At 41.4% G+C, this 27,353-nt stretch overlaps 3 protein-coding genes across 3 annotated transcripts; 2 read left to right on the plus strand and 1 right to left on the minus strand.

The window, feature by feature from the left end:
- Positions 1 to 200: 200 nt before the first annotated feature.
- On the plus strand, positions 201 to 5,226 carry LOC142947434 (MOB kinase activator 2). Its single transcript, XM_076089012.1, has 5 exons — positions 201 to 627; positions 2,438 to 2,577; positions 2,720 to 2,816; positions 3,645 to 3,769; positions 3,854 to 5,226. The coding sequence occupies exons 1-5, from the start codon at positions 545 to 547 to the stop codon at positions 4,090 to 4,092; spliced, it is 684 nt and encodes a 227-aa protein (XP_075945127.1). The 5' UTR covers positions 201 to 544; the 3' UTR covers positions 4,093 to 5,226.
- Positions 5,227 to 7,698: 2,472 nt separating this feature from the next.
- Positions 7,699 to 20,667, plus strand: miox (myo-inositol oxygenase). The gene is made up of 12 exons (XM_076089750.1): positions 7,699 to 7,802; positions 12,794 to 12,981; positions 15,024 to 15,058; positions 17,786 to 17,866; positions 18,573 to 18,653; positions 19,090 to 19,252; positions 19,342 to 19,409; positions 19,718 to 19,827; positions 19,995 to 20,062; positions 20,193 to 20,242; positions 20,360 to 20,472; positions 20,559 to 20,667. Exons 1-12 carry the CDS (start codon positions 7,699 to 7,701, stop codon positions 20,665 to 20,667), a joined length of 1,170 nt encoding a protein of 389 aa, XP_075945865.1.
- A 214-nt stretch (positions 20,668 to 20,881) lies between these two features.
- Positions 20,882 to 27,063, minus strand: lmf2a (lipase maturation factor 2a). The gene is made up of 14 exons (XM_076089022.1): positions 26,868 to 27,063; positions 25,911 to 26,164; positions 25,780 to 25,808; positions 25,299 to 25,492; positions 24,975 to 25,153; positions 24,744 to 24,882; positions 24,290 to 24,418; positions 24,084 to 24,189; positions 23,894 to 23,990; positions 23,563 to 23,745; positions 23,230 to 23,398; positions 22,396 to 22,507; positions 22,035 to 22,143; positions 20,882 to 21,917 (listed from the first exon to the last, which is right to left on the minus strand). The coding sequence occupies exons 1-14, from the start codon at positions 26,959 to 26,961 to the stop codon at positions 21,513 to 21,515; spliced, it is 2,199 nt and encodes a 732-aa protein (XP_075945137.1). The 5' UTR covers positions 26,962 to 27,063; the 3' UTR covers positions 20,882 to 21,512.
- Positions 27,064 to 27,353: the final 290 nt, after the last annotated feature.

Here is a 27,353-nt window from a genome sequence, read left to right on the forward strand (position 1 = left end):
ACCTGCTGCTGCTCCGGCTTCTCTTTCTACTCCTCTCCCTCCCTTGCTGTCCACTTCCACAGAGAGAAAAAAAAAAAACACATTTTAGTTTGCCTGCTCTCTGTGTAGTGAGTGCGTACATGTGGAGAACAGTGTGTGTGTATGCAGTGAGTGGAAAGGGGAAGAAGGCGGAGTTGTGTTTTGTACTTTAATGGGTTGTGGAGAAACCTGCCTGTCTGCTCAGCGCTGGGAGAGGAGGAGCCTGTGGGGTGTGGGACTCCAGACAAAGGAGATACTCTGACACTGGATCACTGGAGCAAAAGAAGACGCACAGGAGACAATCCTCAACTCCTGGACCACTTTCTTTTTGTGTGTTTTGGAAAACTTTGCGTTTTTTTTTTTTTTTGTGTGTTCGTCAGCTGTATGGATTCATTTGTGAGTTGAGAGATGTTTGTGCTGGAGCAGTGGCTCCCATATGCTGTCTGTGGCGTGTAGAAGTGTGTGGGTTAGTATGTTTGGGATGGAAAAGTGGGGCGACCATCACCTCTGCTCTTAGCTTCACGCCATGGGGGGCTGTCATAGTTACCCCTCGGCTACGAAGGCAGACAGTGAGACTCTTCAGCCTTCTGATATCAGCAGTGAGAAACTGTAAGTTGTATTTCTTTCTCTTAACTATCTTCATCAGCGTTACACTTATACTCATGTTTCAGTTTCCTATCGGTTCCATCTTATACTCGAGTACTCTGACTGAACATACATTAACATACAGGAAAGCAAGATGTTATTATAGTAATGGATAGTCTGGAGGCAACATGACTGGAAAGCTGGCCACACATGGTTCACTCAGGAATGTTCCCCAAATAAAGTTCTGTGTGTGTGTGTGTGTTACATATTTGTCTGATGGCATCAGTTAAGGCGGATTCCTCCAACAGCTTGAACACATGTTGAGCAGTAGTTTGAACCAAGATCAGGAACGACTGTTTATTGTAAAGATCATTTTTGCCCTTTTTATGCCTTTTTTGGATATGACAGTGATAGATATACAAAAGGGGGCGAGAGGGGGAATGACGTGCAGCAAAGGGTTGGGTTTCGAACCCGGGAAGATAAGGATTAGGCTACCAGGCCGCCCTGTATGACTGTGTTTTTAGGACAATTTGCAATGCAAATATTTGCTTGTAGATGAATCTGTAAGGTCCAGCTGGCATGTCCTGGAGAGCACTGTTTATTTCACCCTTAAGGCAGAGGTGAAGGTAAACAGATGGCGGAGAGCAGGAGAGCAGGGTCACAGAGGAGTGTGTTTACACACCAACACAACATTACAAGTAGCTCCTGGATCATTGCATTTGTGTGCTGACAACTGGTAGCAAAGAGGCGGCAATTGAGTTAATACCATGAAGCTGGAACAAAACAGGATGTTAACAGAAGAAGTTCCTGTGGACTTTAGATAAGTTAGGCTGGGATTTACACTAATGTGTAATGTTTACATTCCTCTCTGTCACTGTTCCTCCCTCTCTACCTCCTCTGACCTTTAGTTTGGACAAAGACCTGCTGTTTAGACCATTAAACTAATTCTTCCTGCCCATACACACATTTAAACCAGGGTGAGTGAAACCCCATAGAGAGCACAGTGTTTCCCTTATCGCAGTGGGCAAGGTCACACTGAGTAAACTCTCAGCTGTTCCAAAAACTGTCTACACACTAACAACTGCTGGCTGATTCCACTACACTTTGAAATATTCACTTACATCCAAACCCCTCGTAAAAAAACAACAACACTCTAGCTATTGGACAGAAAAAACAGAGTAGAGCACTCCTCGTCATCATCACAGTACACTACCTGGTCACCTTCTTGTTTGCATAAAGTCAAATCATGCTGCCAAGTTTGACTTTGCAGTATATGTTGGCATTCCCAAACAACATCATTAATTTCCTGCATTCAATTTTATAATTCTCACAATTTCCCAAACTGCCAGTCACGTGTGACTGATTATAAAGCACTACCTGTAGCTTATCAGTTGGTATATGAACTGATATAAGAGAGCTAACAGGCCCCAGCACTCAGCTTTGCACATTATCATGCACAATGTTGGTCCTTTCACTCATTTGCTTTTGTAGCACTGACCACTGCAGCAGAGAGCTTCATTATCCGTAATTACTTTTGGCTCTAAACTGCCTTCATTAAATTAACTGCTGGTTTATTGGACTTGTAGCTCTGCAGTTACAGCACTCTTTGTATGCGTGTGTGTGTGTGTGTGTGTGTGTGTATGTGTGCCAGCCAGCCACAGAGGGCGGGACAGATTAGAGAGCATCGGAGAGTGTATAACGTGTTATCTGCCGACTGCAGCAGGAGTAATTAATCCACTGACCTATCGATTGTTATACACAGCAATACCTTCTGTCTCTCTGTCTTTCTCTTCCTGTCACTGCTTCATTAACTCTGTGCTATCTTCCCCCCAAGGGGAATTAATAACAATAATCTGGAGGAGCGTCCGTATCTGCAGCAGCAGTTCGTGTGCCAGCAGATCCCACACACAGACATGTTTGCCCTCACGGCACTGCCGCCTGGCGTCGATAAGGCAGAGTGGCTTGCCAGCAACAGTGAGTATACAACATTAAACACAGCAGATTTGGGATTGTTGGTACTCCTTTTCTCCTGCTCCTTATCCTCCCCCACACACTGCAAACAAACAGACACAGAAATATGTACAAAGTGTCATTTTTGTATGTTAATCTCTTTCAGCTGTGGCATTTTTCAAGCATATAAACCTGTTCTCCAGTGCACTGTCTGAGTTCTGCACTCCCAGCACCTGCCCAACTGCCTGTGGACCAGACAACACGTGAGTTACTGAGCATTATCTCTGTCCTATGGTATCTTGACATGCAGATACATTAAGTTTTATTTGCAGAGTTTCTGAAATATCCAGGGTGAGTCATCTATGAACCACTTTCTACCAAAATAATTTCCCCACAACCATGAAAACTGTCCACAGTGCAGTTTGTGTATTATTATAAGTAAATGGGAGGTTGTTTCTGGGTACCACGGATGAAATTCTGCAGCGGTCACCTCCATTACTATAAGGGGAACTGCACCAATTTTACCGATCACAGTCTGTTAGGTCTTGGGAAGTACATATATGAAGAATATCGTATAACGCCTTTGGGGACTCCAGAAGGAGCTGTTTGATATCTGATATATTTCCTCAAGTGATGTCACTTGAATCAGTGTCAGTTGCGGCTGAAGACTATAGGTTTGAAGCTGAAGAATAGTAAGAAAGAAGTGAGGTTAACAGATGTCTGTAGCGCACTCCTCATCTCTGGTTGATGCTATAGCTGCATGAGGTTATATTATAAAGATTGTTTTCCTCCAGTCTTTCACAGCTACAGCCCTGTTTGCTTTGTTGCATAAGCAATGACCATATGACCAGAAATGAATGGATCATCATTTTTTTAATCAATATTATCTTCTTGTCTGCCAAACTAAAACAAAGCAGAAGTGGAAGAAGTATTACCTGTACAATGTTCAAATAATTGCTACACTTGAGGCATGATCGTGAAAGTTCATTTGGACCATGGAAACACATAAAGTTCCTTTTTATAAGGCTGAACACAGCATGTTGTGTCTTAATTACTGTGTGTGTGTGTGTTGTTGTTGTTGTTGTTGTCAGGGTTTATGTTTGGACCGATGACCACGGCAGGAAGCTGAAGTGCTCTGCTCCACTTTACTTTGACTATGCCATGTCATACATTCAGGAGCTACTGACTGATGAGGATGTGTTCCCCACAAAAGCAGGTAAAACAATGTTATTTGTGTTGCGTTGTTCTGCATCACGTTCCACATTCCCAAAGCCATTATCTCTTCCCTCTTTTTTTTCAGGTTCAGTATTTCCAACGGGCTTCGTCTTTCTGGTCCAGAAGGTGTTTTTGCTGTTTTTCAGGACTCTGGCTCACATTTACTGGTCTCATTACAGACAGACACTGGCGCTGGGCCTGCACCCACACCTCAACACACTCTTCGCACACCTCGTACTTTTCTGCCGGCAGCATGCCCTGTTGGAGCCGGAGGACACTGAGCCATTGCGGGACCTCATCACAGCTCTGGGACAGCAAGGCTAAACCTAAAGAGCAAACACACATATTGTACTCTCACATTTTCATCACACACTTACGTACTTGTTATATCTTGTTACAAAGCTATATAGTGTCTCTCAACAATCTGGGCCAAACTCAAACTTACTTCACAGTATGGATTTTCTTTTGCAAGTCTGTAAGTTTAAAATAGGCAATAAAATACTGTTAATGAACAGTATTTGGGAGAATGAAAGAGTCTGTTATGCTTAAAAAAAAGCAGTACTTCAGACCAGAAAAAGAGTATCTTGCTCCGGTTGTGTATATAGTTGTCGTCAGTTATTGTGATACTGTGTGAATCTGTGATGTTGTATTTTAACATAATGCTGCATTATTATATTTATCTTCAAGGTCATTCATGTTGTCCTCATAGAATTAGCACCGTAATAAAAAAAACAACAAATTGTTAAGATGACAGTCAATGTAAACAAAATGTGGCATCATTACGTTTTGAACATTTGCAAAAACACGTAAGGGTGATGCGTTGATACAAATGTGATTACATCAGCGTGACTGCATCTATGTGGAACGACACCGCCTATCTCTGCATTATGTAAGAGTCTGTGCTCTGTACTAAACATTTATGACAGACCATTTTCTGTATATTTATATATATATATGCACTCTTAATTATCTATAATATGCTATCATGTGTGTTGTTATCTTGGTCTGGCAGTAACTGCTGGTGCTGTATATTCAGCATGTCTTTTGTTTGAGAACAGCACCACCCGCTGCCGGCACAGGAAAGCAGCATCTATCATTTGTTAACCTTAACTGTCAGCTGTAGTACACTGCAGTCTGTAGGCATAATGTTTGTTTTGTTGGCTGCCGCCTATTGGATTTGAAATAAAACGATGACAATCCGGGTAAAGTGGTGTCGTAACTTTAAAAATAGCAGAACTACGTATCAAAGTGCCACAAGTCTTACACTACTCCCCTATTACAAATATGAACACCCTCCAGGTCCCTTAAAGCTGGAAAGTCACTACTGACTTTATCCTTTTGTCATCTTTTCATTTCAAATCTTGGAGTGAAGCCAAAAGAAAAGAAAATGTGCCACTATTCAAAATACTTACAGACTACATTCTTTATCTTTGGAATTAAAGTTCATGGCTTAATGTCTCCTTTTACCTCTGTGTCCATTACAACAGCAAACTGATGGGTTGCAGGGTGGTGTAGGAATTAGAGAAACTGTCTCTTTCACCTGCCAGATTCACAAGTTCAAGTTCCCATTTTGGCAAACCACACCCCATAAAAATGTCCTTGAGTAGCCGTTACTGAATCCCCACCACTGGGCCACATAGACCTCCCTTTGGAGTGTTACCAAAGAGTTGCAACCGAATGCAGAGGTTTTCAAACTGAGGCCAATTTAGGGAGAGACATGTTAGGCCCTACTGCCTTAGGTAAAAGGGACGAGTGCATGTCGATACTCCAAAAGCAACCTACTTATTTTAGTTGGTCTTGTTAGTTTGGCACGTTTATCAGAACAGTCAGCAGTTGCACATCCCCTGTGTCCTAGTTTTTCAAAGCATCGAAAAGTCACAGTGTATTGTGCCTTAAAAATGTCATAAAAATATCATGGTATAGTATGTGAAAAAGAATGTGTACTGGTACTTCATAAACCGTAAAAAGTGTCATACAAAAATGTTATAGTATAGTAAACGACAACAAAAAAGTGTCATAGTATACCTTAAAGAAAATGACAGAAAATAGTCTGAAGAAAAGAAGTCTTAGTCTAAAATAGTCATAGTAAGTATGTCAAAATAAAAAACAAAACGAAATGATCAGACGGAGAGGGGATGAGTCTGGATAGTGTGGACACACACACACTCTGTTCTTAGGATAGATATGTGTTAATGCACATGTTGGACTAAGTTGAGGCTCAGTGTTGGAAACTGAGCTTACAAGGTATTACTGCAAACTGCTGAGTCACAGACAAGCACACACACACAGCCCTTTAATTAAGGCCTGAAGCCACCTCCACACACACAGCATTCTTTAAATCAGGTTCAGACTGAGCTTATCATCTGTGTCCTTCTCACAAAAAAGAATAGTTGTTATACAAGGAAAATGAGGAGAATAGGATCACTGCAAGCAGAGCCAGATTAACTTTCTGAGTCATTTCCTTTACTTCTTTGGATGTTTGCAATTCAAGGGACATCATGACAACCATGAACCTGGTAAACTATTAATTTCTCTGCACACAGACCGTTTAATATCTGATATAAGATCAAAACGTATGCCACAGGATTCAGTGGTCAGGTTAAAGCTTTTTGGAGGATCTCAACCCCAATGTTGGGAACCAATGAGTTGCAGTTTGTACAGTGACATGGCTGAAATCCACATCTCAAAAACAGAAGGACAGATACATATACTACTGGACAACCATATTAATTCATATACATGGGTGCCCGGAAGTGATCCCTTATTTTTTTGTTTTTATTGAGATTGAATTCTTGTGTTGGCTTGTAAAGATAAATGTCAGTTTTTGCCGTTAACATTACAAATGTCATAAGAAAATGTTCTGCTTATATATTTTAAAAAGGGCATGTGGGCATAAATCCAGATTGACAAAGCTCTTACAGTGCAGTTCAGATACAACATGGGATTTCTCTGTTGGGCAAGAGACTTCAGTGCCAGAACCAGGAAACTTACGAAAAGGATCTTATTTCATCTCTTATCATCAAAGCTTTAGTGTGAGCTAATTACTGATGGATAATTGTATTTATCAACAACATGCATCCTATCCCTTTTCAACATAAACTTATAGCTTCAAGTCTGACTTCTCAAATTTTCAATTTAAGCAGCTGCCAGAAACCCAAAATACAAGAAAACTGAATCTGGCGCCTAAAATATTTTACAAATCTCTTGTTCACAATTAGTCAAATTAGTTATTTGGGTTGGAAAAAATATGGATATACATAAATGCAGCAGGGACAGGTAAGAAATAAAACTAATAATAATTTATACTTTGAAAATGTCTTTCAAAAATATGATTTACAACTGGTTTGCTTAGCTTGTCTGTACATGATACATAAATAACTCTAGGGTTTTAATATGACCTCTGTTGGTTAATGATGGGTTCTAGTTCATTTCTATGTGGGCCAAGCTCACCCTGCCCACAAATAGAAGTCCCCTGTACATCAACTCTAGAACCAAGATAAATGAGAAGACTGGAGTTCTTGTGGTTCATTAATTAAAGGTAAGGTTGCTGAGTCCTTGTTGAGGACAGACAATAAGCCTTCCTCCTCCTTCAATCAGGCTTTATAAATGAGAGCAAGACTCCAGTTGCTCCCGATGTGAGCCCCAACAAGCTCCTGCGTTTTCACTGCGTCTTTCTTCAGTGGGCTTTCTTATTTAAAGCGAGAGGGCCAGGGTCCAGAGAGGATGCAGCAGACAAGATTGATGATGCCGTCACTCGTCCATACGGGACAAACTACTTCTTAAAATAACGTACAATTTGACAACTCCAGAAGAGTTTCGACAGGACAGCTTCGATTTAAGATATATATACAGTATATATATATATATATATATATATTGGACTTTTGAGATCCGCTACCCCACCGGACTGCGCGTCTCCACCGCGCCGCCATGTGTGCGCTGCTGCCGGCGTGGATGTGCCTGCTGCTCGGTCTCCTGCCTCTGGAGGTCCAGTCCCGGGCTTTGACGCTGCAGATCCTCACTCACAGACAGAGGTACCACTGCCTCACTCAGCATTTACACGCTGAAGCGTCAATGGTGTTCTAGTTGAAGGTGGAAAAACAAAGACGTCTGTTAAAGATGTTAAGTTGCTCGCTTTGGCAAAGTGTGATTCAAGAAGTAATTTATACATGAAGTGCGAGGTCAGTTTCAGTGTAACATAAATTAAAGTGAAATGCTTTTATATGTATTCAGTATTATTGCATGTAAGGAAAGGGGGAAATTATAAGAGGAAAAAAAATCCCAATATTTTGTCTTTGTCCAGGTACTAGTATTTGGTAATGAATCTAAATAGAAAATCAAGCTAAATAAATTTAATTTAGCCTGTAGAGGCCTATCATTGAGCCCAAAATCACATATGTGTCTGCTTTTGCAACCTGGACCACATTCTCCTTCTGAGTAAAACCTCCACCAAATCATAAAGCCCTTATTTCACAACATATTTTTGTTTGGATTTAGTGCTTAGGGCTGAAACAATTTGTTAATTAATCACAAACAATGCAAACAGAATTAAGTTATCAAGCAAACAACACAAAAGCTTTTCAAAGTAATGATTTCTGTTTTATGTTATTGTACATTGAATAGCTTCGGGACACCTTGGGCTATGGGAACATGCAATAAGCATTTCTCACTATTTTTGGATTGAATTATCAATTGATTAATCAAGAAAAAAATGGACAGGTTCATCAATTATGAAAATACTCATTAGTTCTGGTGAAGGGCAGCAATTGGAGAACATTAAAAGTCTGTGTCTTGCCTTCTGGCAGTCATTAATGTGAGAAAAAGGTCCAACAGCAGAATGAGGCAATTCCTCTTAGAAGCAGGAGGTGAGACAGAGGTGACGGTGATTTAGTGGGATTTGGGACAAGGATACAAGTACATACCGAGAGGCCAAGCAGCAACCAACTGAGCCACACTCTGAGTAAGGTAGACTACAACTACATGCTCCACACACAGTGGTTGTAGGTTGTGATAGAAGTGGATGTCAGCTAACAATAGCTGTCACATGCAGAGTCATGCATCATCAGTTTATTTTCCAGTGGCCTTATAGTTTTTATAACATTTTACTCCCACATCATTTGCATGCCCATTAATATCAGGTTATGTTGGGTATTTGAATAGTGGAAAGAAAAGAGCATCTTTAATATATTGATAACGTTTTGGAACAACAGCAATTCATGTATCATTAATCTCTGACATGGTTATATATTATTATTTTTTTCTCAAGTTGACTATCTGATGGTACGATGGTAATTTGCATTTACTGTTCCGTAACAAAAAAAGCTACATGAAGGTTTTATAGGTTGGAGCTTAGTAGGCGTCAACACAAAGTCCCTGGATAAAGAGAAAGAGGGGAGAGGATCTCAGTGTGATTCAACACTGATGGATGTAACATAGTACTGCTGCTGGCACTTCACAAAATGCCTTGAGAGAAACAAAAAAAGGACAGAGAAAGAACAATGAAAGGATCCTGTTTTAATTTAGAAAAGACAGAGAGAAAAAAGAGGAGGAGAAAATAATGAGTACACCCAGTGGCAATAACTATTAGTGAAACAGTGAGGATCTGACAGGGACAAAACGTTTTCTTAGGGAAAAGTATTTTTGAGGAGTTACAACAGGAAAGTGTGTGTGTGGGTGTGTGTGTGTGTTCAGTTCCTCTCTGAAGAACCCCATGCTGTGCCCTAACTTAGGAGGAATGTTGGAGAAGCTCCTTTTGCCTTCAGACTCTCCACTGGTTCACAACCTAGACAACCATACAACACACACATACACACACACACAAACACACACACACACACACACACACACACACACAAGTGTCTCACAAGTGTGAGAACGAGGTCCCAATAGAGAGTGCAGATAGAAAAGTACAGAAGCAAATCTGTGTGTTCACCTCAACTCATGGGGTACTGTTATCTTGCAGTGTTGTGACAAATGTCCAAAGTCAAACCTAAAAAAAGTCTTTAGCTATGTCTCTATTAATCTTGACCTGTCTGTCTGTCGGTCCATCCCTTTGGTTCACACTGAAACATCTTAATTGAATGAACGTGCACAAAGTTTGCACAGACATGAATCCTAATTTGGTGATCCCCTGACTTCTTATCTAACACCACAGTGAGGTATCCCAACAACGGCTGCGTGATTGTTGTGATATCTGCTACAGATATTCAAGGTTCAAGGCTACCTAAAGGATGAATATGAATAACTTTGGTGAACTTTTGTCATTGAGCGCCATCATCAGGTCAAAAGTTGAATTTGTCCAATACTTTTGTTTATAAGCAAGTGCCTGCAAAACTAAATATTATAAACGGTAAACTAATAATATTCTCATCAGCACTTTGTGGTTATTAGCAAATGTTAGCATGCAAACTAAGACGGTGAACATAGTAAGTATTACACCTGCTAAACATCAGCATGTTAGCCTCGTCATTGTGAGCATGTTAATATTTAGCTCAAAGCACCGCTGTGACAACGTCTGCAGCCACGTGACTCTGTAGTCACGTGGCTGCAGACTTTCTCCTGTAACATAAACGCCTTTGACACAGACACACACCTTTGTTACTTCATTGCTGTATGTTGGTGCATATATCTTTGACTGTGTTGTGTTACAGTGGCAAGCAGTTCAGTGGTCTACATGTCCTTGTACTGGGAGGCAATGTGGCGTCAAGTGCCTTTCCCACCAGAGACAACTGTTTTAAACCTCACCTAAAGGTGGCATTTAAACCACGAATGTGTTTTTGTGTGTAGCAGAGAGAATGATGGTGGAAACGTGCACCTCAGCATGCACATGGAGAACATATATTGCAGGCTTGTTTGTATATATGTGAGCATGTTGTTATCTTGGTTAATCTTGGCAGTCACATGTCACTTAAATGTTTGTGCCCACTAATGCTCCCACCAACCACCAACATTATGCCTGTGTGCATGTGTGTGTTGGCAGTGACAGCTCAGATTAGTGATTATAATACCAGTTAGGATTACAGGATGAAGACTGTATGTTATTATGGCCCACTTTTTCACAGAAAACAAACACAAACATTATCTCGCTGCATCCGTCCTTCTCCCTTTATTCTTTGTTTCTCACCTCATGAATAGCCAACACTTGTGATCGGGGAAGCGTGTGTGCGCACACACACATATATATACACACAATATGTTTCCATTCAAATGCCACTCAAACTAACGAATACATTATTTAACATGACAAAAAACTAAATATCAAGTAAAAGCAATTCTGGTAAGTTGTTGCTTACATAAGAGATGGTTACATATGTCCTTAGGTATGCCCCAAATTCCAGTGTCTTGATTCAGCCACTTATTTATGTCAGCAGTGAAAAGGGAATGAGTGAACAGATTAACCTACTGTGTTATTGTTCTGAGTTTGTTTAACAGTGCTGCAGTTCGTAACAGTTGTAAAGCACCAAGTGCTCTTTGTCCCCTGCTGCTTTACATTATCTATACTGAGTATTACATCATTTCATGGCCAAACAGACCGGCTCTCTCTAGTGGCTCGACTCTTGAATGTCTGAGAAAGAGTGAGGGATGAATGAAAAACAAAAAAAGGTATTGTAACGATGTGAAAAAAAAAAGTAAGCTTAGAGAGCAGGGAGGTGAGAAAAACAGTATTTCACACACACACACACACACACTGTGCTCTGCAGTTTTCAAAGATTTGTCAGCTAAGATACTGTTGTTGATTAACTGGAAAGATATATTTTTAGCAGGCATTTTAGACTGTTGGTCTAAAATTTCAATGATTAATGTCTAAGAGACATGTAAAAGAAACAGTGTGTCACTCTTTAACTGTACTTGCCGGTGAAGATGAGTAAGCAGTACTTGGGTGTCTCATTTGTTTAACCGAACACTTGGCCGTCGTAGGACATAGGACACTGAGTTCAATACAGACTTATAGAGATACATGCATTTATGATACAAACCCATGCAGGGTCCCTCTCAGTGTGACTGTGACCATGTTTACATTCACATATTTTGTGCACATTTTGAAGTATTGTATGAGAAAAGCCTTATTGAAACGGCAAAATTCAATAAAACCTCCTCAATTGCGAAGACATTTTTATGCTCGCTTGAGGTTAAAAAAGATGATGCACTAAATGGCTTATGAAAACACTTTTGCCGAATATATAGATATGGTTAGCTGGCCAAGAGGACTTATTTTGTTTCCAGGTTGCAACCTCTGCTTCTACTACTCTGTTTACTAACTGATTACAGTCATACATAGCCTTCAGCATCAACTGCTGACAAAACTACGCTGTAACCTATAGGGATAAGGATAAGGATGTTTATTGTCATTGTAAAAACATACAACGAAATTAAGTTGGCGACTCAGTCAGTACAGCAGCAACAGGTAGAAAATGTATAAAAACATTAAGACAAGACATGTCTGATTTAAAACAAGATATTGAATAAATATATACAAGATAAAAGACAGGCATCAATGGCTCTAAAGTAAAAAAAGGTGCTTTGTTAAAGTGTTTCACCGCAGCATTCAATCAGAAATTGTTGAAGTGTTTTGAATATACAAGATTGTCTTTCTGTAGATATGTATCCCAATATTCACAAATAAAAGATCAAACAAAGGCAATAAGACCATCAGTGAAATCAGATATAGTGCGGCTGGATAAGCGAACTATAGAAGTACATTTCAACCTGTTCACCACCCTCTGTTTATGTCTCCTACTATCTTTCCCTCTCACTTTCTATTTCAATCTACTCTTTCTCTGTATTGTTCCTTGGAAAAAAAGAGAGACCAAAGGTCGAGTACATTGGACATTCCTGCAGAACAAGCCTGATTTCCTGTGAGGCATTTCATCTCGTTTTAGCGATTCAATTTCACTGCAGCCGACAAACGCATGACTGCCCAGCATCATATGTGATCGGGCTGAGTGTGTGTGTGTGTGTGTGTTGTACTGCTTTTGCATTGCATCTAAACATTTCCTCTCTCCTTCTCTGTTTCTCTGTACCTCAGGTCTAGTTTACCCAGAACCTCTAAATACCCAAAGTCTATAAACACCACCATCATGCCTACTGCATCTGATCTCTCTGCTGCTGTTGACAACCACATCCCTGAGGGAGACAGACACATCATCTGGAGGGCCCTGCTGCACAAAGAGCCCCCGCCAAGGTTGTCCGACGCGTTGTTCGACCAAAGAGACAGTGTGCTATGGGAAGCACCGGCCTGGCAGCGTGGGTCACGAGGGCGTCGTCACGCCAGCAGTGGTGGCGGGAGAGGGCACAGCCATCTGATGAGGGTGGGGTGTGTCCTCGGCACCTGTCAGGTTCAGAACCTCAGCCACCGTCTCTACCAGCTAATTGGACAGAGTGGGAGGGAAGACTCCTCCCCCATTAACCCTCGCAGTCCTTACAGCTACGGCTAATACAACACCATGAATCTACTGATGCCTTTCAGGTCATTTGCTGCATCAATGACACAGTTAGGGCCCAAAATAAGCCTTCGATGTCAGTCCTTGCAACCCTGTCTCCTAGAGATAACGTTTCTACCGGATAGTTTCCACAATTACGTTGTGATGTCAAACGTGACCGCTGGCTGGATTACGTTCAGCGAGTTTCTTTGAGTAAATGAAGCAGGTGTACAATATCTGCTTGCAAGATCGGATATTTTGGTGGAAAACAAATAAAATACGTTGTCAGATAACATTTATGTTCATCATTCCAGTTTTTTAAATTGCTACATAAATTAACGAACAACATTTTCTCACTATATTGATATAAATAGTAAAGCGAGTAGCACTTATTGTCTCCCAAAACACATTTGCTGTTCCAAATTAGTAATATACGGTATACAGGTCATTTCAAAGAGGCAGGGTTGGTCCTTGATGAGGCATCTGATCTCAGCTACCTGGTAGAAAATGTATAATTATGGTTAATTAAGACTTGGGGTTTTGACCGTCACTCTCATTGTTAATAAATAAATTGCTGAGATCTGGGAATTTGGCAACATTGCTAAAAAGAAGCCGGAAGGAGCAAAAAAAACACAAGCAGACAGACAGATTTGAAACAAACCCCCAGGTTAGCCAAACTGGGGTCACAAAGGGGGAAAGTAGAATTATCAGCCAAACTGCCCGTTGTAAATATCTATCACAGTCTGCAGGAAACTTGCACAGGACCGAGAGCACATGACCGCAAACGGTAGATTTCCATAGCGTTATTGGCCTTGAAACTAGAGTCCCAGGTGCTTTGGCATTCATACAATAAGAACCATTGAGACACTATGTATGTAAACAAGGAAAACTGTGAATGAGAGAAGCCTCTTCCTTACTGACATACCTGACTAATGTCTACTATCGTCATCAATGGTGATCCTGCTGATCTGAACCTACTTGAGCTCAGAGCTAATCCACTATGTCTCTTAAAAGGACCTTCATCTCCGTCTGCAAACAAGTAGCTTTACTTCAGTGCGAACAGAAACCCAGAATAACTTCCAATCAAACCACGTTAACCTTTCACCCAAAACCCCACAGAGCACACAATTAGCCAAAATAACCACTAACCCTAATCCATGATCTGTCTGGATGCTTTTTAACGTCTCTTAACAGGGACAACTACCATTTACTGTTGTGTGAACAGTAAATCTATGACGCATCATTTTGATTTTTGCCACTATTAGGTCGGGTTTTCAGCCTTAATTGCTTTAATCATTAAAGGCCTTGTTATGTTTTGCCTTTTTACGTATCCAAATTAATCATCACTATGAATGTTGACTTTCAAAGTGTTATAGTGCTTTATAGTCTTCTGTTTTTCTGTGTGCGTCAGTTCAGCATAACAGTGTAAGTAGTTAATATGTTATGTTCAGTATGACTTGAATTTTAAAAATGTGTTTTTTAACTTAAGATCATTTTGCTGTAAATATCCCACTTTACTGAATCTTCATGCGAGTGCCCCTTCAAGATACAAGTGTCCTTTTGTATGACATCTGTGTTGCTTTCATCTAATACTTTGTTTTTACAATAGCAGCATTGTGTAATAAAACTCCAGTCAAACCTTCACATGTAATTTGTCTGTCTAACATGTGGTTAATAACCACATAGTTTATGATTGGAAAATGTTCCTTACACCATGTTAGTAAAAACAATTATTAATCTGGGCTACTGCTGCACACACACACACACACACACACACACACACACACACACAAGAGGCCCATGAGTAAAGGTTAAGGACTACTTGTGCTTATATAGGCCTTTTTGGAGGAGAGAACGCCAACGCCAACTTGGTAAGTAAGTTAAGTAAGTATTTTACCGCAGGAAAGATTGGGTCTTTTCATAAAACTAGGCTGAAAAAGCGCTGTGGTAGGGGCAAACTTTACTGTATTTATATCAGATAGAAAGTAAACACTGTGACAAACTCAGTGTTATGTAATTCAGTTCATGTCCCCTCCTTAGAAAATAGTTTACAATGTATCCATTGTAAAAATGTCTAATTTTCAGTGTGGGTGGAGTCAACGATGTCCCCAACACATACATATCAGTCATTGTCTGGACTTATTGAGAAAATAGTTTTTATTACACTTCAAATATCCATATATTATACTTTTTCTCGGTTCAAATGTATGAGTTTTAATTTGAAATATCTCTTAATTGGTACAGTAAAAATGTCTAATATTCAGTGTGGGTGGAGTCAACGACGTCCAACAATGACTGACACATACATGTCAGTCATTGTCTGGAATTATTGAGAAAAACATTTTTATAGCACCTTAAACATTTAAAAAATGTGCCATTTGAAGATACAAATTCAGTTCAGAGTTTTTGCTTCATAAAATATCTTAATGGACCGTCAGTCAGGTATTATTAACTTCCAGCAACCCTCAAATCAAAGAATAAAGACACTTTACGCACAATTTAGGTGTATTTTCCCTTTAACTCAGGAGATGCAGGTAGCATGTTTTATACTGTGAATATAATTCATTTAATCTCATTTCATTATGCAATATGTATACTTTGTTGCCATCTTATTCTGAAAACCGGATGTTCGTCTGTAGAAAACCGGAAGTTGTCTCACGTTAATCTTTCCGCTAACTTTGCAAAGTTCTTCGCTCGCTCCCGATCTGTGCCGTTTACCGTAAGTTTCAGCGTATATGTGCACTACAATTTAAGTGTCTGCTGAGTTGACCACGGAGATCCGAGTGTCTGCTGACTTGACCGCAGTGTTTTTTAGGCCAAGGACCCCCAAACTGAGAGATGGAGCAGGGACCCCGACTATATATATTGTATAAAATTGTGTTTTATATTAAACTGGGCCTAGTGCCATGTATAAACATACCTCTTTATTGTGCATTCAATACTAAGCTATTCAAATAATACACAGGTTCATATGTTCATGTTTTTATTTTAAACATGTGCAAGGTACAGTGAGTAGGGAGGCCGTGCCACTGCCATTTATAAACATACCTTGTCAGCTGATACCAATGCCAATATCAACATTGTCTGTCAATTGCATGATAATCATGCATACAAGCTATTCAAACTGATGTTTTAATTTTAAACATAAATGTGGAAACGAAAATGAGTGATGGCCTATTAGTGCCACTGCCATGCATAAACATACCTGTTATCTTTCATACAATAATGGACAGATTCATATTTGGAAAAAAAAAAAAATAATTAATTGTCTAATCAACCCAAAATTTCGCGGACCCCCTGCAGTACCTCCGCGGATCCCCTAGGGGTCGCGTGCCCTGTTGAAGACCTCTGCCCTATAGGACGTGAACGCCAGTTTAGGTTATGTTAATAACTTCGGTTCTCAGAAGCTGTACAGGTCAACAGTGCCCGCCCACTTTTTTTAATGGCTCCCGTTCCATCAGTAAAAAGCCCATTTATTTATTCACTCCACTGGCGTATCAGAAAATCCTGCAGTGAATATTTCCATGGTTATAACGAGCTCCACCAATCAGAGATGTTGCAATTACATTTTAGGATCGCAGGTAGTGTGGTACTTTGTGCTGACATCGCAAATAAAATGTGTTTTTCTTAAAACAAGGTCGATATCATACAGACGTGTGGCTTTACATGAGCATATACCAGCGTTTCACAATCTCATAGCTCTTGCTAAGTCTACTTTTGATAGTTACGACATTGTGGCTCATAATCAAAATCCTTGATTCAGAAAATGTATGTGATTTTCATTTTCAGAACCTCACTATTGAGCTCTACACAAAGTGGACTGTAGCATGTCTCATTAATGGAGAGCTGTTTCCCCAGACTGGCTTCTAAGATTTAAGATTTATGATTGTAAAGTTATACATTTGGAAGAATTGAGTTTCCAGTTTTTTGTTAATTTTCAGAACCGCACTCATTCACTGTTGTAATCTCCCTACATTGGGAAGTTAAGTATCTTTTCGGGACCAATTCTCTGGTCGGATACATTTTGTTCCATATTTGTCCAACCCAAACCAGTGTGTTCAAGAATCCTCACAAATATGTGTCTAAAAAGAAACAATTTAACTGGAACAAACAAAGAGCTACTGAGTAATCCTACATCAGTCCTACCTCCTCCTAGAGGATTGCCACACACACACACACACACACACACACACACACACACACACACACACACACATACCTAAACACACACACGCACCTAAACACACACACGCACATTAGTGACGTTGGGTTAAAGTGTGACCAGACATTGATGTACACTTTATGCAGACTTACAGTGCAGGTCGATAGCCTTACAGTTTAAACCGGCAGGGTATATAGAGAGAGGAGGAACAAAAACACCACAACACAGACTTCATCTGTCAGCCATTAGTGTCATCAACATCGTATGTGTGGCTTTAATATATAGAAAGGCTATGTTTTCACTTTGATCCTTTTTTACTTTTTTAAATATATATATTTGAACTGCTTTTAAAACTACTTGTACTTTGTTTTATTCCGAAAGCAAGTATGTTATTTATCTTTGTAAATCCTGAAAATGTCTGTTATTTCAAACGCAGGGTCCAGACCCGTCTCTGGCATATCGGCCAAATTTGGAGATGAATAAAAGTAAAGAAAAGCAAGACTACAGGAACTATGAGGTAAGCATTCAAAGCTTCTCTTCCGACGATAACCCTTATTTACGGCCTGAACTCTGGACTAGGGACCGACAGACTCAGAAGGCAATTTAACTGTATATTTTCTGCTAAGGAGAGACTGAAGGAAGGAATCTGACTTCCAATTAGATGCAGTATATAAATACGTTTTTCAAAAACAGTGCATTTCAGCAGGTGATCTGTGATTATTTCTCACAATTGTCTGAATCATAATGAAGGATGGGGTATTAAAACATTGTGGTGTCTCTATTAATGAAGACTTGCTAAGCGAGTACTCTTAGCTGGAACAGGAAGTTATTTTCACTGACCATGTGTTTTACAGTAATAATGAAATATATTTAAAACATTTTCCACTGGAGCTTTGAGGGATGTACTGCTTTTAAAAACTACAATATAAACAACATTGCAAAGATGGGCTAAATTATTGGTGGGTCGGTGTAAATACTTCCAGAATTAAAAATCTACATTTGTTGCCATGTAGCAGCAGAAATGTTTACATTTTCACGTTTCGTGCCACAAGGAACAGTGAAGGAGGGTGTTATCGTTGTATACTTTGAACCATAGGTCATTAACAAAAATACATTTCAGCCATAAAAGATTTCATGTGGAGTTACTCAATAGCATTGTATCAACCCGAGATGCTGTACATCTTTTAATGTGTGTTGTTTCATGTGTGTGTGTGTTGTTTCAGAGTGGAAGTCTGATCGACCGTGTGTTCAACGCATACAAGCTTATGCACACCAATCAGACGCTGGACTTTGTGAAGCAAAAGGTTAGTAAATCAGGAGCAAAAACAGCAAGTGAACAGAAATTCAGCAATGTGTCACTGAAAACCGTAGTTTAGTAAGAACGAAGAAATTAGCATTTTTCTGAATTTCTGTTTTGCTCCGGATGACCTAGTGATTGTGTCAGACTGAGCAAACATAAGTCAACCAGTCCTGGCAAAGGGCCAACAGATGTTCTTTCTGGACTCAATGTTGTATTAACCTTATCTCTCAAAGGTTACACAGGGACACTGTTCTGTTTTATACATATGACCCAGCTACAGCTGTCCATAACACACAAACTGCACACTTATAGCAGATCCCATGGTCTCTGAAAATTCAACAGAAATCAATACATCAAAATGTTTTTTCAGGGGGAGCTTCCCTTGCAAGTTTGAGAAAGGAAGCCTCCCCAGTAATGCTGTGACTCTTACCTCCCTAAAGCACTCTCGATGGGGCGGCTGCAACCACACTCAGATGACGATGATGGACGCCGTCATGTCTCTGGACAACCTGGTGGACGAGTCCGATCCTGATGTGGACTTCCCAAACTCTTTCCATGCCTTCCAGACTGCTGAGGGCATCCGCCAGGCACACCCAGACAATGGTACCATACAGGAAGAGAGACAGAAACACACACACACTGTGTACAAGTACACACATAAACAAATATATGTATTTACTATCCCTTTCCAGACTGGTTCCAGTTGGTGGGTCTGATCCATGATGTTGGGAAGACAATGGCTCTTTGGGGCGAACCCCAGGTAGGACACATGCTCTGGTATTACAGTTCACTCACTCTGGAATATGACTTCCTACCTTAATGTCATACTTTTTTAAAGATTTGCTTTTCCTCGAGCTGAGTTTATTTTTTGTCTTCCCAATACTCTCATTGTTATTTCTAAGACTCCTCTTCGATCCTTTTTGTCTCTTTATCAAAGGTACGGTACGCTTGAAATCTGATTTGATTATCGTTCTTATAAAAACACCTGAGAACACCTTTACATTTCATATAAAACATATGAAGAGTTATAATGAATTCTTATAGCAAACTTGTGTGTGTGCTTTGCAGTGGGCTGTAACAGGCGACACCTTCCCAGTGGGCTGCAGGTTTCAAAACTCCATCGTGTTCAGAGGCAACACCTTCCTGGACAACCCAGATGAGAAAAACCCCAGCTACAAGTTAGTATTTTCATGTTACATTATCAAAGTCTGTGGATGAATATTTCAAGGTTTTCACACGTTTGCAAAACTTTTTCAGTACTACAGTTGTCAACAAAGCCTATAGGCTAGTTGTTTGAAGTACTGGGTATTTGTCCTTTTACATACTTATTTTTTTCGCTCTTTAGCACTGAATACGGGATCTATGAACCAAACTGCGGGCTCGACAAAGTCCTCATGTCCTGGGGCCATGACGGTAAGAGACGTCCTCACATTGAGCCACACACAAACGCACGACAACTTTTAATAAAAGAAAACGTGCATTACCATTGAAGTGCCTGTTTATCTACGATACTGTACCTAAACTCTTGCATTGTTGTCTTCAGAGTATCTCTACAGAGTTCTGAAGTTCAACAACTGCTCCATCCCTGAGCAGGTCAGTAAATAATGACATTGAAAATGCCATGTTTGAGTATGCAATGTTCTCTCCTCTCCTGTGGTGCTTACTGTACTGGCTCAGTTTGGGATCTCATCTTTGTCCGTCTCTCTTTAGGGGTTGTGCATGATTCGCTTCCATTCATTCTACCCCTGGCACTCCAACGGAGACTACATGCACCTGTGCAATGAGAATGACCAGCGCATGCTGCTCTGGGTCCAAGAGTTTAAGTGAGCATCTTCCTCTCTCATGTTCACATTACATTATCACTGCGCTCCGCTTCAAACTGAAGCTGCATCTTCTATCCTTTCCACAGCAAATTTGACTTGTACTCAAAGAGCACCGAGATGCCCGACGTCGACAAGCTGAAGCCGTATTACCAGTCTCTGATCGACAAGTACTGTCCTGGAGTACTGAAGTGGTGAAACAGACAAACAGCAACAATATATAGGAACAGAGGGTGATTACATAAGCCGAGTAAATCAATAACTTGTGTTGTTGCATAATAGTAATAACAAAACTGGATGTAGTGTCTCCTGTATACACATTACTAATACTAATTTAACTCAAGTTAATAAATGTACATAGAGATATAACTTGTGATTGTTACACATTTCAGATGAAGAAATGACAAAAGCATTTATTTATTATTTTACTTTAATGTGATAAAAAGAAAAGTAAAGATACTACATCAATGTGTGTGATATGTTTCATTTCAAACATTAACAGAAGGAAAAAGAGACATTTGTGGGAAAAAAGTATAGAGTTGTTTTAGTTAGTTCAGTACATACAGCAAGAGGCAAGGGACGACAGTAATGTAAAAACACACACACACACAACAGTATGCAACACAAACAGGAGACAAAGAATACCATGAACATACATTTACTCTCTGAATTTATTTTAAATTCTATATTTCTCTCTTTCAACGGGATTTGATCTGCTGACTTGATTGATTGTTGATTGACTTTGATAAGTCCAAACAAACCGAGGTTTTAAAATTCCTAAACATCTGGCAAAGATCTACTGAATTAAGTGACTGCTTTCTGATATATACAGCTGATGCAGTAATGTGTAAGTGGGAGAATGTAAATAAACTTATTTTTCCATAATTGGTTGATCAAGAACTACAAATATACACATGGTCTTTTTGGTAATATTTCAGTAAGGCAGCTGGTGATAACATTCTACTACGGGATTACCTGCATCTTTTCAAAACTTTCTCGTTCATCCTTTTTTCCCCGTCTTGCTCTGCATCCTCCTTCTGTGCCTAGTCCTCTTCGTCATCAGTAACAGTGTCTTTCTCCTCACCTTTGCCCTCCTCCACCTCATCTTCACTGCCGTCTCCATCTTCCTCCTCTTCCTCTTCCTTTTCCTCCTCCTCCTCCTCCTCCTCCTCGTCCGTGGTGTGCTGTTCATCAGACTTCCCAGAATGATCTGCAGAGCCTTCAGGTACCTTTTCTGTGTAACTGTTCCCAGCGGCCTCATGAGTGAGTGGGGTCCTTTCTGGGCGTTTTCTCCTGTTCTGCAATACCTGGAGCAGACAGAGGGTGGCGCTGCAGGCAATAAGGGTCCAGATAAGTATGTGAGTGGGAACACCTCTGGCCTGAGAGCGCACCCACCTCACCGCCTGGGCAACAGTGGTGTTGGACATCCGACGTGGAGGCGATTTGTCCTACAGACAAATAAAGAAGAAAAGTAATCGATATTCCATGGATTAAAGAATGAACAAGGGACACATCCTCCTCCACTCGTTTTCGATCATTTTTAATTATAGCTTTTTAAGTCTTACCTTGAGTCCATACTGATTGAGCATGCTCTCCAGGAAGGTGCTGCCCAGGTGCACTGTGGGATAGAATTCCTCATCATAAACCCTCCTCCACCAACGCTGTGGATAGGACCTGCCAACAAAGACCAGAACAGTAAATATCCTGATGTTTTAAGGGCAGATGTTTGCACAGGAACTCGCTTAGCTAAGAATAATATTAAAATATTGATAAAACTGCTGAAATTATGTTAGTCTCTGTTTATTGAGTTTGAATTTGGTAGTAATGTCTGAACATATGCTGAGTGACATCTTTCAGTGCACACAAAACAAACAGACAGAGTGAATATGAGAGTGAGAGAGAGTGAGAGAGAGAGTGAGCACTGACCCGTCAGCCTTTGGTTCAGTAAACCAGTATCTGTAGCGGTGGGCTCGGAGGTAGGCAGGAGGCTGCTGGTGGAACGGATACCGTGACACATCTGTCTGGATCAACTCTATCACTGCAGAACATAAAGCAACGCTTTCAGAGATCTGGTTGTAATTAAAAACAAAACACTGCCTTCTTTTCAGCGGAAATTTAACACCGTCTCATTTTGGGTAGAAAACATTTTCCACACTGTGCTCTATGGGGCTAAACCATTCACGTGCCTGAAGCCCTGGTCCAAGGTTGTGCTGTGTCCCACACTAACATCCCATCAGAGATACTTGAAAAATGCATCAACAATAAGTCATATTAACTGTTATTTGGTTTTCATCAAAGTGAAGTTGGGGCAGCAGTGTGGGTGGGCATTGGGGTCTGCAATCTTTCCTGATAGTCGTTTCTGCACATATTGGCTTTTAGTGCAAACAGTAAGAAACAGCTAATTAACCCGCTACTTCACAGTAATCTGGGGCTGGATTCACTTCTTATCACAACTCAGTTAGTGATGTCACAGAGATCAATGGTAAAACACCCTCTGTTGTATCACTACTTTAGGTTTGGTGAGAAGTGCAGTCACTGGAAACGGTTTGGAAATGGGCAGGCACTTTCAAAACATATTCGGCCGGTGATTGGATGAACCATCGGTCACTCAAACTCTTTCCAAAGCGAGTACGGAGAAGAGTGACGACGTCTTTTCCATCGAGAAAGGCCTTCAGTGCCGAACAGTGTTGAATTTAGGGAGATAATACAGTGACAGAAGACACAGTAAGAAAATAGACTGAACACTCTGAGGCTGCGTACCATCTCTTTTGCCCTGCAGCAGTCTGTACATGAGGCTGGTGAACCACGGAGCCTGTGTTTGATCCCCGAGGGCGGCAAACCACATTTGCCAGTCCAACCTGGGCTGGTGAGGCGTCACTGCAGCAGGAGGTGCACTTAGGTTGCCTGGCTTATACATAAACTCAATCTCCTAAAAGAAGAAAAAAAAAAAAGAAACATACGGATAGGAACACCTTACTTAATACAGTGCAGCAGGACAGTCGGTCCTTTTTTAATTCAGTGTTTAATTAAAATTAGCATCGCAGTCCTGTCATCATTAACAGGCTCATTCATGATATGGTTTTTCTCTCTCACCGTCCACGAGACTCCGTCGTTGCTTCCCTCGATGATGACCTCTGGGCGTCCGCCGACCCCGGTCATCCTTCTGAACAGGCCGTACGAGTTGACCAGCTGGAAGCGATCCACCAGGTCATAGGCCCGACGCACTCCCGGCCACAACCTGGCATTAGAGTCGTACTCTATGTAGGTGAATGGCACCTGGGAACAGAAGAGCATAGTCAGCATAAAAGAGTGATCGCAACAAGGTTTGAAGAAACATTTCCGATCAATTAAGAGGTTCAACTGCATGACTCGTCAGCTTTATGGTACGAAGTTCAATCAATACTGTATTTCCAACAACACTCACCAGACTGATAGTGAACATAGCAGCGGTGGCAGTAGCAAACACGGTCCACTGGACAGTTCCCCAAAACCTCTTCAGGAAACCAGAGACACACGCACACCTAGAAAAACACATTACGTATACTGCGCTTGTACAACAGCATGTAATACTGAGAACGCAACATGATCAAGCAGCCGCACAGGGAGAGTCCTACCTGAACATGGCTGCGACCATCTCCCAGGTGAGAGAGAGGACAGCAATCCAGATAGAGGGGATAGTGACCGTCTTCAGAAACTGGTTAAACTGGTGGTATGTGAATGCTGAAAGGACAAAGATGTACATCAATGAACTGCAAAGTGCAATTGTTCCTACGGAAATAGATGTACACACACACACACACACACACACACACACACACACCTGTCCTGGAGGAGATGCCGTCCTTCGTTGCATTGGGCTTCAGGTCAAAATATACAATTGACCCGAAGATCATGAGAGACCAGACTGCGAGCTCCAGCAGGTAACACAGCCACGACCACAGCTTGGAGTCTGAGCAGATCAAAGAGAGAGAGCGTGATGACGCTCTGGTAACGTTTGGCAGAATGGACACACAACTCAGGTCCAAACTTAAGCCTTTAATGTGTGTACTTTTGGAGGCAGGATTCAGATGTTTTCTTTACTTTAAAATGGACAAAGATATTGTGAAACTATAGTTCTAGTTGATAAGTTATACTTAATGATTAAATGCATACTTTATTATTTAAGTAAAGCCAAAACTTTAAGACACGGGAATAGTGATACTTATTTTCCTCATTTTTTAGAGACTTCACAAAAAATATAGCCTGCGTATGTATACAGAAAATGTTCATCACACCATTGCTGCTACTCGTGTCCGCCTTGCGTAGCCAGAAGCGAACATGCTGGTCGTCCAGGAGCGACAGACAGAGGGCCAAAGTCAGCAGGTTGAAGAAATTGTAGTTGCCCGTCAAAATTATGAGCACTTGAAGCAACACCTACACAAGAAAAAACAAATAAACCAATAATTCCTTCTGCTGCACACAACCAGGCAGCTATTTGAGAAGGGAGCACTTGGATTTCTACCCACCTGCAGGTAAAAAGCCCCAAGTCGGAGTCTGCGCACTGGGCTGAAGAAAAGCAGCGGTACAGCGATCTCAATAACGAAGGTCCCCACCACACTCAGCTTCTGCCACCACACCGGCAACTGGTGAGCGAACCAGGCCAGCGAGATGGGGAGACACTGAGTCTCATAGTGATACGTCAGAGCTGTTCAACACACAGTGAAAAAGAAATGTCATCAACCAGACAAGAGCCTGAGAGCTCTCGATTCTAGTAATGTCTTCAGGGATGTCCCACTTCAACACGTGGGAGACATAAAACACTCTTCACTCCTACAGACTCTCATTCGTACCTGTAAGGCCCCACCATGTGGGACAACGAGACGTGAGTTTCACCACACCAGAGGCAAACATGAGCCGGAAGAGCAACCAGCGGAGCAGCCAGAAGGTCACACGATCGTGCTCTCTGACCCCTCGTGACCCTCTGATCAATGTCAGCGGGGCAACAAGGATACAGAGGAACCCCACCTCCAGAAGCAAGTTGTCCCTGGACAGTGATGAGTAGAAAGAGCAACGGAAAACAATGAATTAATGTAGAAAGTGGCAAGTTAGGGGGCAGACAGAGAGGACAAGGTAAGTTGTCGTACTAGTTTATTGGTGTCTACAGTGTGGTTGCACAGCAGCAGAGACAAACATCACTACGATGTTACTAAACAGTGGACCGAGGACGACATAAACCCGTTCGGCAAAACTATCTTGGGAGCTGCTATTCATAACACTATTGTGTTAATTACAGAAAATAAATAAACAAAGATCCACAAAGTCATCACTCACCATTGGAAGTAGAGAAAAACCTGGCCCACCTGAAATGAGAAACAAAAATGGCCAGTGAGAGAAGGGACACCATGACAGCATCTACTGCAAAAAAAAAAAAAACTGGGTACAGTCGAAAGTGTAAAACGCACCTGGTACATGGACAGGTACAAGGCCCAGAGGCAGAAGAACACCACGCTGTCTCGGAGAGCCTCCACCAGCGTGGCGGCGAGGCTCAGCGCAGCACCCACGAGACACAGCAGCTCCATGGCGGTGTGCGTGTCCACACCGAGCTGAGGGCCCAGCCACAGCAGGGTGGGAGAGGACAGCAGCAGCTCCGCGAGAGACTTGCCACTGTATCGCAGCTGCCAGCGAGCAGGCAACAGCCCATCGTTGCCGTACAGACCTAGAAATAAGACGTAAACACGGGAAGAGCAACGTGAATGAACAGGAAGAGTAATTGATTAAACATCATTTTTATACACATGAAGCCATTCGTGATTTCTCTGCGTTTGTTATGTTTCTCCGCTCATTTATTGCTACAAAACTGCTACATATAAAGAAAATAAAGTTTAACATCCGTTGTAAATGTAATGTACTTCAACACCTGGGAATATAAAGTCTGACTATGTCATTCATTCACAGATTCAAAGTTTTAAAATGTTTAAAATACATTTCTGGAATGAATTGAATTGAGTGACTTTTGGAAAATCATGCACTGGAGATGTATGTTGGCACTGTGCCTAAATGCTCATGTACCAAAAACAATTCCTTAAATAAACATATGGGCGTGGGCGAGGTCTTTCGGACTTCTGCTGGGCTACGAAAATAAAGCGACCTTAAGAGATAGAAACTGAGGGGTTGTGGGTATTGTAGTACAATACAATAGTATCATGCGTGCGTCTTTCCAACAGGTCGGGTCTCTCTTAGCTGCAAAAGTCAGCCGGGAGCAGGTAACTCTTACTGACTGCAGCCCAAGAGAAACGTCGTCTGCACCACAGGAAGCCGGGGCGCCAAGTTCCCCGCTAACAAGCTAACACATAGCAGTAGGTTAGTAGTAAGTTAAGGTTGCTAGCTTCCACACAGTTAGCGGAGTTTGTAAATGTCACCTGGTATCTGCACATAGAGAGACACGAAAGCAGCGAGGTAGATGACCGCCATGCTCCAGAGGAACATGCGCCGTGGCAGGATGGTTTCCCCCATGTCTGGGCCGAGCTGCTGGGTGGGGACAGCCGCTGGTCTGCTCCCGTTGCAGGCAGCCGGATGAGAAGCGGGGATACAGATATCGCCTGGAGACACGTAGCGCGGAGCAGCTCACACTAAAGGCCTGCAGGTGTCGCTGCAGGTATTTGACCGGTATGCGGCATTCACGTGGCATCGGATGAAACAAGTTCAGTCTTGACATGATGGTTTTTCGTTGCCTCGTTTTTGTTGCAGTCCTACTGTCGGATGTATTGTGTTAATTGAGATTCCAGTGGTTCTCAGACAGCTGACAACATCTAAACTTGGAACCACTGCATCATATACATTTCTACTTTATTCCCGAATTAAAAAAAGATTAAAAGTCTTAAAGTCTCATCACAGATGATGGTCAA

Source organism: Anarhichas minor, unplaced genomic scaffold (assembly GCF_050575085.1).
Source record: "Anarhichas minor isolate MPS153535 unplaced genomic scaffold, ASM5057508v1 ptg000011l, whole genome shotgun sequence".
NCBI classification, from domain to species: domain Eukaryota; kingdom Metazoa; phylum Chordata; class Actinopteri; order Perciformes; family Anarhichadidae; genus Anarhichas; species Anarhichas minor.